Genomic DNA, 12,788 nt, shown 5'->3' with positions numbered 1-12,788 from the left:
TTTGGAAATTCATTCTCACAGGATCCCGATCACCAAGCGAGCTAGCTCAGTTCTGTGGCAGTCTGTATTCTCCCAGTTTCCATCGGCATCTCTCTCTCTCTCTCTCTCTCTCTCTGCACAGGCACACAGGCGCGCGCGCACACACTTTCTCTCACAGAGAGAGAGAGAGAGAGAAGGAGAGAGAGTTGGATTTTATTTCTTTTATTTTCTTTCTTTTCCTTCTACCATATCATTTGGCAACCGGCTTTAGTGTCTCGAAAAAACCAAGCCGCCTGCCTCTTAACTGCTTGGTCTGCATAGCCGCATCTGCTAGGCAGTATGTGTAAGCAACAAATGTGTGGATCTCCAGCAGAATAGCGTGTGGTGGTGGTGGTGGTGGTGCTGCCGCCGCTGCAAAGCAGGGAGAAACAGGCTCGCTCCAGGCTTGCAGCGACTGAAAGCTGTTACCAGCCTTCAGATGGTATGTGCAGAGGGAGCTGACCGACCCTTGTCTGGGGCCCCAGCCGTTTAAGCTCTCTCTGGGTTACAACAACAACAACAACAAAAACCCTCCCCGCATGAATGGGACACACCCATTGACGGCACCGGCACAAAGAGCTCGAGGACCGTGAGAGCCCGTAGAGGTGGTGCGCTCTGGAGCGGGGGAGGCGTAGCAGGGATGGGGAGCTCTGGAAATCACGAATGGCTGCTGCTGCAGCAGCAGCTGCAAAGGCAAGACGATTTAATTTCCTCCATCTGCCCATCGTTTCGCTAGCCCACTTTAATGGCGACTCCTTTTCTTTTCTCCTTCAGATTTCTCTTTCCTCCCTCCCCTGCCCTCTCCCCAAATATTTAATAAAGAGGAAACGTAAATAATAACAATAAAGGCAGGAAGGATATTAAGGCCTCCCCCTCATCTGCTAATTACCATGAAGCCACATACGGCATCTGTTTATCACCTGGTTCTTGGTGCCCTTTGAAGCCCCTCTGCTTCATGGTTGAGGGAGACTAACAAATGGCCAAGGAAGAGGGGGGGGAAATGTATTTTAACTCTTTCTCTTGCTTTCTCTCTGCCAGAGCACCGATATTGCCAGGGGCTTTGAAAGAGGGTTGGAGCCGGAAAAGATCATCGGAGCCACAGACTCCTGTGGAGATTTGATGTTCCTAATGAAATGGTAAGTGTACGTTTTCAAACATGTTTAAGAAAATGACTAGCCTGTCTTTTTTGGTGTTTTGGTTTTTGTTCCCTCTACTCATTTTTCCCTGGGGGGGGGTGGGGCGGGGGGGGGTGAGGGAGAAAGAAAGAATCTTGGGTGAGATGCCACGGCTAAATGACCCGGGGGCAGTTCATTCCTGGGGCTTTGTTCTCCCTCAAGTGCCTGTTAAAGCCTCTGCATGGCCAATGCAGTCTACCCGGAACTTCAGTATTTTACGGTGTGAGAACAGAAGCCTGAGCCTCTCTGTGCCCCCCAAATGCACAGGGAGCACAGGAAATCCTTCTGGAAAGGGTTTGACTGGCCTCTTGTTTTTGCTCCTGGGCTTATCTCAGCTGGAAGCCTCTCTGTGGGCAGAGAGAGAGAGAGAGAGAGAGAGAGAGAGAGTTGCCTGTGCTGCATATGCAGCAGCTGCCCCTCCCCCACCTCTAGTGAAGACAAAGAGCCCTGAGCCTGGCTTATCTGCCTGGCAGAGGTTGTAGCACAGCTGTGTTGCAGGGAGCTGCTCTTGGCTCCCCCATCTGTCTCCCACCCCCGCCTCCCTCCCTGCACCTCCACCATGTTGCTCTCCTGGGAGAGCAGGTTGTCCCCCTGGCAGTGCAGCAAAGGAAATCAGGACTTGTCCTCCTTTTCTTTCCCTGAAGCTGGCTGCAGGACTGAGATGGATGGGGCTGCTCCTTGCAAGGCAGGGTGGGGGAGGGGACCCAGCGCTGCAGAGGTACTTGGAGAAGGGGTTGGAGGAAGCACCCTTCCCCCAAATGCAGAAGCCGACTTGATGGCTTCAGCCATCCTGGGTCATTTACTGTGTGAACAAATGCCATGGCATTCAAGGAGTAGCAGTGGGGATCTCAGTGGTAATGGGGAGGGGCAGATGTTCTGTTCACAGAACTGCTCTGTAGCAATTGTAATCCCTACCTGGAGCATCTCCTTTGTAGCTTATCACATGCGTTACATTCCCTGTTCCATGGCTGTGTATATGAGGCCCGAATCTCAAGGTAGCTTGTCCAAAGCAATGCATCAAAGGGAAGCTTGGTGCGCTCTGTGATTGATCACCTCTGAAGAGTCTGGTGTGTCATTTCCAGCTACCTTGCCTGAATTCTGAAGGGCAGGAAGTCTGTTTAGTTAAGCGAAGGCTCTGCAGATTAGCACAATAACATTTTGTGCACCCTTGAATGTGCAAGCATCTTTACAGTACTGACTTTGATTCTCATTATCTTGGAAGACAGGTTGCTGCTACTGCTGTTTTACAGTGGGAGCTGAAGGCACAAAGAATATGGTCTCTTCAGACTTTGATCTGAACCCAGGGCTTGTAGATACATGACTAAAACCATGGGACCACACTAACTCTCAGCCTAGTAACTTAACTAATTCAAATCTACCACTTAGCATTCCAGACAGTGGTGGGAGTGATTCCTGTTGCAAAATGGTGTAAAACATGTGGTAAGATTTTGCTACGTTAATTTGTATTGCTCTGAATTGTGCACACTTTTTAATCTTATCTTTGCAGCTGACATCATTCTGTGCTCATAAAAAAAAAAATTAAACAGCCCTCTTTTTTTAACTAATTCATTGAATTAAGGCCACAATTCTGTATCTATCTATTTGGAGTTGTTCTCATCAAACATAAGGATTATATTTTGAGGATATTTATGGGAAGGGTAACAGCTTACAATTTAATAAATAGCTTGTTTATTGTTGTAAGGCAAGGCCATCTTTAAGTATATTCTTTTTCATAAAATGTAGAAATATGGAATCTTCCACTTAATAACAGCAGGATTAGAGCCCACCTCTACTGTAGGATCTTGATGTAAAAAGATGCATTTCCACTGATCACTATCAAGTACAGTTATTGATGATAGTGATAAAGGCCTTTACTTTCCAGAGTGTAAGTGTCTGCTAACATTGGAAACAAACTTGGAAGGAAAAGCATGTCTTTTTTAAATCAAGTTTGATGCAGGATGGAGCCAGCATGTCTGTGAAGTCTCTACATTGGCAGACTGTTGGAGAGCTTTGATCCCATAGTATTTGCTTCTCATACCCTCTCATCAGTGATGTGTGTGGAAGGATGGAGGTTAATATGTGATGAACTCTTTGGTTGGTTGATTCATTGCACCAATTAATTGGTTAAAGCTTGCAGCCTTGATGTGTGTTAAGTTGCTTGGACTGGTAATTACTGCAGGCTATAGCATCTGGTAGTATGTGCTGTTGGGTAAGTAGCTGGATCCAGAGACTGTCCCCATCTCATGTATACTGAAATCCAGACAAAGCTAGTGAGGCACTGAGGCTTTGTCTACTTGAGGAGTTTAACCCATGTTTGTAGCATTTGCACTGGCTTCGCGGAAGGTATGGAAATTGATGCAGGAAGCCCCAGAAGGTTTTGAGCTTAAAGTAAGGCATTAAAATGTTTGCAGATGTGTATCCAGGGCAACTTTCTTCTCATTTCTCCTAATTTTAGTGATTTGGCTAAACTGGTTTGTTGTCTGGCATTCCTTTATCTTGTTGTCCCATCTTTTCCTATCCCAATTTTGGCAAGCTTATATTTCATCTGGTTGGTTGAATTTGCTTTATGTGTTACAATTGCACATTTATCTGTGATTTCTTAATCAGATTTATGTATTTGCCGTTCCCCTTGGGATTTTAAAATGGAAAATGTATTTTCAAAATACAATGCTGACTGTGAGAGATGGGGGGAAACGTACATGTGCACATGCACACACTCTTGTCTATAAAATAAGAAAATAACTATCAGTGCCTGCAAGATAGCCTTTTGGGGTCCTGCATCATAAACCTTGGGCTTGCTGACACTGCTTCAACAGTTTTTAAAAGTAGTCCAGTGCCTAATCCCTATTAAGGCATGCTTTAGGGACATGCTTTAGTCAATTAAAAATTGTTTTAAAATGTTTAAACCAGTTCACTCAGTAAATATTGCCATCCCACCTGAAACCACACAGTTCCCTGAAAGATTGAAGGGAGGCTCCTCTTTGTGTTTTCTTTCCTCATTTTCTGCAGTGCAACTTTAGTTCTGAAGTCCATTTCATGGATGGGGGAAGCTGCAGAGAAAAGGGCATGTGTGCACTTCATTAATCAGCGCAGGGGAGGAGAAATGAGCTTTCTTTTTGAACATGAATAGCAGTTAAAATGCCAGAGATATTCCAGTAGTTTCAGGCTTAATAACTGGAAATGGCCAGGCCAGGCCAGATCATCTGAGAGATGCCAACCCGTCCTTCAACCTGCCACCAAGAGGACTAAGAGCTGCAGTAGCAACAGAAATGCTGGCAGGCTTCTCTTACTTCCTTCTCAAAGGGGCTAACTCTGAAAACCAAATGTTTGGCCAGTGTATTAATGTTTTCACCAAAACAAGTAGGAGCAGGATGATGTACACTCAAATATCACCAGTGGAGTTAAAGCCTCAAAGTAGTTACCTTCCCTCCTGGTCTTGGGCTGGTGGACATTTGAAATGTATATAGTTGCCGCCTCTGATCCTGCTGCTTTCCTGCACTGCCACTTTCTTTTCAGCTTATAATATAGAATGTGTCTGCTTGATCAACTAGTGACCAGTTCTCCTTTTGTTGTTCTTCCTTTCCTCTTCAGGAAAGACACGGATGAGGCTGACCTGGTTCTAGCGAAAGAAGCCAATGTGAAGTGTCCTCAAATTGTGATAGCCTTTTATGAAGAGAGACTGACCTGGCATGCATACCCAGAAGACGCCGAAAACAAAGAGCGAGAAGCAGTGAAAAGCTAAAGTGGCCAGGGTCCTTCATCCACCCATAGTTGTACATATCCACCCTTCCTTCCCTTCCACCCAGATGCATCCATGAAAATGTGCTTATTACTGTGCTCGACAGGAGAAATGTTGATATTGGTTGGTTTAGTCATAACATAAATGGTGTGAGTTGTGTTGAGTTTCACTCAAGAGGTTGACATGCTGTGTGTGTTCCTCTCTCCCCTCATCTCAGAATCCCTAAAATGGTTCTTGTTTTGAAAGCCACCTCAGAGCTTCCGGGCCATTCCTCCTTGGCCTGGCTGTTCCGTTCTCCATCTACTACTTCCCTGTGTTGTATGTGGAGGGTTGTTGTCTCCCATTGCTCTAGAGGGCTGTTGTAACACTGACAGGAGCTGCCTGCATCCTGGGAAGACCTGTCCAGCTTGGATTCTGAGATTGCCCAAATAACAATCAAGCCAGGACCACATGGGGGCTCTTTCTAACTATTTTAAGAATGGCTGACAACATGCTGGAACTGGATTCCAGATTGTTCTCATCCTGGTTCCCAGTGCCAGCTTGGCTGTCAGCCCTACTCATTCCTACTTGGTGCTCTTCTTCTCTAGCTGCAGGGTAGGAGCAGGTAAATCTTAGGAGGGATCCAGCAGAGACTTATTAGCTGGCAAAAAGGACCCTTTCCCCTTCTAGCCTGTTCTTTATTGTAGTCAAACTAGTATCCTTCTGCTCTCTCCACTTTAATTTTTCTTTCTTTGCATTAACAGCGCATTACATAGATAGCCCAGCTAAATTTTCTGTCTTCTTTGAGATCCCTCTTTGTCACTAGCTGTCCCCCTCCCTTTCCCCACCAAAACCATTGCTTCCAAAATGTGATTGTTTATAGGATGTATCATCATTTGGATGAGTCCCCGAGGTGCTGCTTTGCATGCAGCAGGCTTTTCTAGCATAATCACCTCTGTTTGAAAGAGACCTTTCATTCTGGGATCTGGGCCTACTCTTCTTTCCATGAAAAGTCATTTTGAAGGAAATCAACTACCTGAGTAGTCTCTTCTTACAGGCACCTGGCTGTGTCTTGTTACGCATAGCAGACCAATCTAGAAACAGCTCAGAAGATGCAAGTAGTGTTCCAGAGGGGCATTTTTATTTTGTTTGGCTGGCACCTGAAGCATGTAGCATTTCTCTGCCCCAGCAGTGGGGCAGTTGAATAAGTCTATATTTAGGATGTTGGGATTGTTAAAGTAGTTGTGCCAGCAGTTGCTTTCCTCTTGTTCCATCTGATGAAAGTTTGGAGGACCAAGTCACAGAAAACTGGTAGTGGACTTCTCCGTAGTGCCCATTCCCCATGATAATTGCCCATGCATGTTTTTTTTTCACATGGAATGTCTGTCTTGTGTAGTATAGGTGGGACTTCAGGGCCTTTCAGAATTTGATGTTCACTAAAGTTTTCATCTTCACTCTCCCTCCTTGCAGACAGCCCGTGCTGCATCTTTCGACAAGCAAAAGCAATGCTGACAGTATTAACATTGATCAGCACTGGCCTCCCACCGGCTGAATTTTTGGGTGCCTGATGGCCATTAAGGGTTGTGCCAGCTGGTAATATACTTGATGGGAGCCTGCACAAAGATTAATTTTGACAGGAGGCAGACTTCTTTTACTGTAGAATTGAAATGCCTATGGCCTTTGTGTTACCTTCAGATCTCTTTTCTGGGGCTAGGGCTTGGTTTCCCCCCTCCCCCGGCCCATCTTATTAACCCTATGATGCTCTTCCAGCTATTTTCTTCTTGCTGCTTTATAGGGATAGGAGGGTGAGGCGTTTTCTACCAGTGCTTGATATTAAATCCCAACTCAATTTTCCTGCTTGCCTCAGTTTGGCATTGTGAACTTCTGTTTTCTCTGTTTTCATGAGGGGTGGCTCCCCACACTTCCATTCTAGGCCTCAGTTCTAAGTTCTGTAACCCTGTCAGGAATTGCTACTTGTTGGCAATTTGTGGTACGGTAACATGAATCTGTGCTGCTAGTAGTGACTCCTGTGTCACCAGTGGACTTCCTTGTTCCCAGCAGTGCTGACTGTCGAATGCCCATGGCGAGAGTCACTTTTTCAGAATTCTTCCAGCTCAGTTGCTGGATGTAGTCATGACAACCATATCGGGACAAAAAGCCATTTATAAAAGGGAATTGTGTTTTGCTTAGCACCTAATGTGGGATACCTGTATGGCATCCCTCTTCAGAGGATGCCTGGCCCCAGGACTGGTGCAACCCCTGCAGCTTTGCTAAACAGACTTTGCAACTTGCTGGGGCCAATTAGACCAGCTTCTAGTGCAGCCTTCCCAAGCCTTGGCGCCTTTCAGATTTACTGAGCTCTCAGTGGTCCCCAGGTAGCCTTACTGGCTGGGGAATGCTGGGCATTGAAGTTCAAGTCAGCACATCTGGAGGATACCAGGTCAGGGAAGGTTTTGCCACTCTACTGTCTGTTTCCCCCAGAGCACACTAGTACCTGTTGACCATAGTGGGTAGATGGTTTATTTTGTTCAGGTAGATATGCTTTTAATGTTTCTGTTCTGGAACCCCTTACTTGGCATGGATAACCATCATGAAAGTGCGACACTCAAGTGGTCTTTAGTTATGTTGTAGAGATTGGTAAAGAATAAAGCTGCAGCTCTGCATTACTGGTGTCCATTTGAGAAGTGCCAAATGCAAACAGAACCACAACATCAGTTGCCTGACACTGGATGTCGCACAGGTTGTCTGCATTGAGTTGCTGACCAGCATACAGCTCTTGATTTCCTTGGAGCTTTTCATAGCTCTTGACAGCATTGACCTGCATTAGCTTTCCTCTGTATTAGCATCTTTTCAACACCACTCCCCACCCCCACCCCACATGCTGAGCTGAGAAAAGGTAGCATCTGTTAAACGGGATTTGTGAGGAAGGATAGAGTTAATAGCCTGTTTGCATTTAGTCTGTACTACTTGTCAGGGTCCAGGGCATAGGCAGCAAGAAGCTAGATAGGCGCAGGGACCAAGGCAATACAGGCAAGATATTCTAAGTCCAAACACAAGTCCAAGTTACAATTTCAAACAGACCAAGGTCAAACGAGAGATGATGTGGGATACGGTGAAATCTGGTAGACAAATGCGGTCAGAACAGGACAGAGGTCAGGAGTGGTAAAGACTACACAACTGGGAACTGGCTCCTGGGAGCAGGATGACAAGGAGGGGTCCTGGAGGAGCAAGATGGAGCAAGCAAGGTAGGAGCAGGCGAAGATCCTGGGGGCATGGTCCATAGGCAGTACCTGGCAGGAAGCACCACAACAAGCCAGGACGCCTCCATTGCTAAGGCAAAGACTGAAGGGAAGAGCCTGTTCTCATATAGCACAGGGCCAAACGGAGGCTCGGGAGCCACATGCTGCTGTTTGAGCTTACTCTGCAGCTCACTGCTGCAGGTGCCCACTTGCCACCTGCCTGCACTGCCTGCTTGCTGCCTGTCATTTGCAGGCACTGCCCATGGGAGCTCACTCGTGACTCTCAGACATAACGCCATTTATCATATGTGGCTCTTCCACTGGGCAAGTCTGGCCACCCCTGTTATATAGGTCTTCCCCCAGGTCTGCTAGCTGTTGCCCCGTAGAGCCAGAGAGCTTCAGTGAAGCAGGGCCCTACTCCTGCACTGACTGCTGCAGCTATGGAGCTGCAGAGCAAGGCCTCAGTCCTGCATTCACTCCTGCAGAGCGTTCAGATCCTGACATTTGTGTACTGTGAATAATCCCCTTGGGGAGTTTTTGCGACAAGAGGACTTTAAGGTTCTGCAAATTTTGCATATTACCACCTTAAAAGAAAGAAACCTCCCTGTGTTCCATACTCTTGCCTGCGCTGGAAGTTGACTTCTCTTGCTTAGTCTCTTTCTGCCTCCTGTTCTCTAGTTATAGCTGTTGGAGAGGACTACTCACTGTACACTCCATTCTTAACATGAAAGATGGAAAAAGCAAGTAGGTTCAGGGAGTCCTCTTAATTTTGTACTGTTATGAGCCATCTGTTTGAATTGAAGCAATGTGGGAAGGGGGTAAGGCCCTGGATGTTTGTGCTACTGCATGTGTTTAATGTACTCAGCTCACCAACTCAAGTGAGGGTTCCAACTCATAGCTTCTGGAAAAAAAGAGAATTAGGTGGTTTTAACCTAATGCTACTTAACAAGAGAGATGCAGGGGGGCAGGAGCGTGTTGAACTGGAACCGGGAAGCACATGTAAAATCTGGAAAGGCAGAGGCGGCACAGTCCTTGTCTTGCTGTTGCTTCCACTTAGCCCAGCAGAGGGCCCTGTGATAGCCCTTCCCTGCTTTTTGGATCAGGCTAGTGTGTTGTATCACTTGCCAGGAGTTTTCCTTGCATTGTCTGGAATTGGGGCAAGTGGACAGACAGGTAAAGAGGAAGCCTCTGCAGTCCACAATGAGTTCTCCCAGGGCTCAAAGTATTTGCTGCCTGGAAACCCCTTTCCTGTGCTGCAATTCTGCGGAACTAGGCGGAGAATTTCCCCATTGTTCCTAGCTCCTTGGGCTTCGCAGCCCACACCTCCAGAGCAGAATCAAGTTGATTTCTGAAGAATGTATGGCTAAATAAGAGCCATTTCCTTCACAAGTGTTGCTGACTTTGGAGACCCTCTCTTTAAAAAGCATGCAGTTCCACCATCTCATACAGTGCTTGTCACACTTCTTTCTTGTTGCTGTAGAGTGTGTAGGAGTAGAAACAACAGAGGTGGGAGTACTGAATGCACATCTTCTTATATACACACAGAAACACACTCTGCAGCCTCAACACCTTTTTGTTTTGTTTTTGAGAACTGCTGCAAATAGACAGTTTCAGCTCTACCTGATTTCCTTTCTGGTGATTTTAAATGCTTGTGTATTGGGCTTAAAAAGCAAGCAGGCAAAGGCATCTGTTAGGAAATTAATAGGCATTTGATAATGCAATTGTCCATGGGGATTATATGTAATTTTACATCCATACCTAGGGAAAGATAGGGGAATTTCTGCAAACAATTGTGCTATGATTTCTCAGAGGTGTGACTTTTGCTCTTGTATGCTGTCCAGTTTTCCCTTGTGAGTGTGTGCGTGAGTGATACTTTTCCAAGTGAGGAAAATAGCTAAAATTACTAGGATGCCATCCTACCCACCTGCCCTCTTGTTTTGGGGTGTGTGTACACGCCATTAGTTTGAAAAAGCACATCAAACCTTTCTCAGCTGTCAGGAGGTCCTCCTTGTCAAGTTAAATGCCCCAACAAAATGGGTCAGGGTGAAAGGTTGCTTAACTTGCTAAGAGAAATCGAAAATGCCTCTCAGTGGGCAGAAATGTTGGGAACTACCAGCCTTTTAACAAGTTTCACCATGTGAACTGATGCTGTGCTGCAACCTTGTTCAAAGGAGTTCTTTTTTCTAAGAGGGAGAAGTTCTTTTAATTTTATCCAAAAAAGTGAAGCTAGATTCCTATATACCAGAAAAGGGAATTTTTTGCAGTTTCCTTCCTTCAGCTGAAGATTCTGTATGTTTGGTGTGTTTCTTAGTGCAGTAGAACAAGCCAGCTGATTCAAAACATCCAGGATTTCTAAGCCATTCATGCTGCATTTAGGTGGCTTCTGAACTGATTCCACCTCCTCACTTTTTGGCTCTTGGGCTCAGTGTTTCAATGGCAAAGCAAAACACTTTGATGTTAGGGTTTTTGTTTTGTTTTGGTGTCTCCTTATATTTGGAGGTTGTGGGGATGCGATATATGTGCGTGATGAGTACAGAGGTTTGAATCACAGATCCAGGTTTTCATTAAAGGTTCATAACTGCTTTGTGTGTGTATGTTTGTGGGTTGTTTAAAAAATAGAAATACTTGGATTTTTAAATAGAGTACTTCCTCTCAGAATTTATCATGGATTAAGTTCATGGTGAGACATTCAATTTGCAGGTGCAGTCTTCTGACGCACCCCATTCTTAGCATGCTGTCAAAAAATGAATTGTCTCCCTAGTCGCCTAGGAGAATGGAATAAAATACAGAGAGAGAGAATTAATTTTGTTTTAATTAAACTCATTAATTTTTTGATTAACAGTCTAATTTTTACCTGAGGTGGCATCTAAATCTTTTCTTGGCTGTATGGGCTGTAATGACATGCTGTCTCCACCCACCAGTGGGAACAGTGGAAAAGGCAGGGGCGGGGGGGGGGAGCCATGCATCCATCCAGCAAGAGATGAATTTTCTCAGATCCCTTATGTTACAGCTGCCTTTTGTTTGAAACATGACCCTACTGCATTAGATTTCGCCTGCAACTTCTGCCAGAATTGTAAGACCAGCAGTCTGCTGCTTAACTCTGTGGAAGAATACTTGCCTTTGTTTGGGCTATTGTGATTTCTGTTAACAGATTATTTGTTGTTATTTTAAAGATGCCTTTTTAAAAGCTCTGAAGTATTTTGAGTTATATCCCCAGCATAGGGGACTTACGGTGCCAGGTCTTAGCATCTTGTTTCCAAGAGACAAAGGGCACAAATTCGCTGGGAGTTTCCCTTGTTGAAGCTCCTTAGTAATGAATGCATGACAGCAGAGACGATACCTCACTTCATCACTTCAAAAGCAAATGCCCAGATTTCTTTTCCCAGGGAGGTAGCTTATGTAGCTGCTCTGCTTGTGGTTGAGATTTTTTTATTTGGTTGTTGCCTCTTTTTTGCCTGGATCCAACTGTACTTGTGGCATACAAGATTGCCTAGATTGTTCATAACATGCTGAAGGTGCAGTTTTACATGAGGCACTTTGAAAGACTTGCAGATACATGTAAAATTGCAACTTTTGCTTGTGACAAATGATTTGGATGACCCTTGGACATTTGGTCTATGGAAAAACAGGCAGAAAAACAAGCCTCAAACACATGCCAAGTGGCTGAATGAGAGAACCCTGACGGTCTGCGGCTAAGAAGCAGGGGCTGGGCAAGGAAGCTGAAACATCCCTAGGTTCTGTATAATCAGTGTTACAATTCTAATGAAAAGGGGGAGGTAAGCTTTACTGGGGGGGGGGGGAGGTCTCCCCTCCCGATTCCAGTAACATGTTACCGTCCACAGCAGATTGTCGGTGAACTTTTGGCTGCGTGTGTGTGTGTGTCTGTGTTAGCCCCCACTCCTTTCTGGTGACATTTTAGCCAAGCCCTTGGATTCCAAGCTCATGTATGTTACGCTGGTTTTTAAAGTGTGAACATGATTTTTAAAATACGGAACTACTTGTTGTACAATTTGACATGTTACAAACCTCTCTCTCCTCTGACTTGTATCCCTCATCCCCACTCTTTCATACTTCTTGTATTGGTTCTAATAAATGGTTACTTTTCAATACAGGCTGTTGTTCCTTTGCCTCCCACTGCCTCCCCCCCCCCCACCCCGAAGCCTTCCAATACTTGTTTTGAATGGTTGCTGTGTAGATCTAGAGGCTGTGCTAGAGAGGGCAGGCAGTCGAAGCCACCAGCCCCAGTAGCATAACCGTGCTTGTTCATATGACATCGGTGGCCACCCTATTTGAAACATCGGTGGACTTCAGCTTTTCCAGAACTAGAATCTGGTGTTCACTTTCTCTTCTGCTCTCTCTGAGGCTCTGCTGCTCCCCACCCCCTCTTCTGTGCAGCGCAGGCAGGATACCTGAGCAGACTGCTAATGCCCTTCTGTGCATTGGCCTCCATTTTAGATTCCTTGAAGATGTTTCTCATCCATTCTTTCTTGACAGTGGGTGGGTGAGAGAGAAGCAGCAGCACTACTTTAACTTATTGTCAAACCCTGACCTGCCAGGGGGCACATACCTTTGCTTGGGGAGCTTTAGGTTTTACTTTGGTCCCTTGCAGCAATTGCATAGGCCCGATTTGCCATTGCT

The 12,788-nt window shown here is 45.6% G+C and overlaps 1 protein-coding gene across 3 annotated transcripts in view; it reads left to right on the top strand.

Annotated features, from left to right (window-relative positions):
* The window catches only part of CBX5 (chromobox 5), a 55,411-nt gene extending 43,150 nt beyond the window's left edge, over positions 1-12,261 (top strand). For all 3 annotated transcript variants that reach the window (XM_044443269.1, XM_044443268.1, XM_044443267.1), the window contains 2 exons: positions 1,057-1,154; positions 4,785-12,261. In XM_044443269.1, coding sequence (XP_044299204.1) covers positions 1,057-1,154; positions 4,785-4,935 — 249 coding nt within the window. In that variant the 3' untranslated portion in view covers positions 4,936-12,261. The remainder of the gene's footprint in view (positions 1-1,056; positions 1,155-4,784) is intronic.
* Positions 12,262-12,788: the final 527 nt, after the last annotated feature.

This window comes from Varanus komodoensis, unplaced genomic scaffold, assembly GCF_004798865.1.
Source record: "Varanus komodoensis strain SLA01 unplaced genomic scaffold, ASM479886v1 scaffold41, whole genome shotgun sequence".
Lineage (NCBI taxonomy): Eukaryota > Metazoa > Chordata > Lepidosauria > Squamata > Varanidae > Varanus > Varanus komodoensis.
This window is presented reverse-complemented; position numbering and strand designations above follow the sequence as displayed.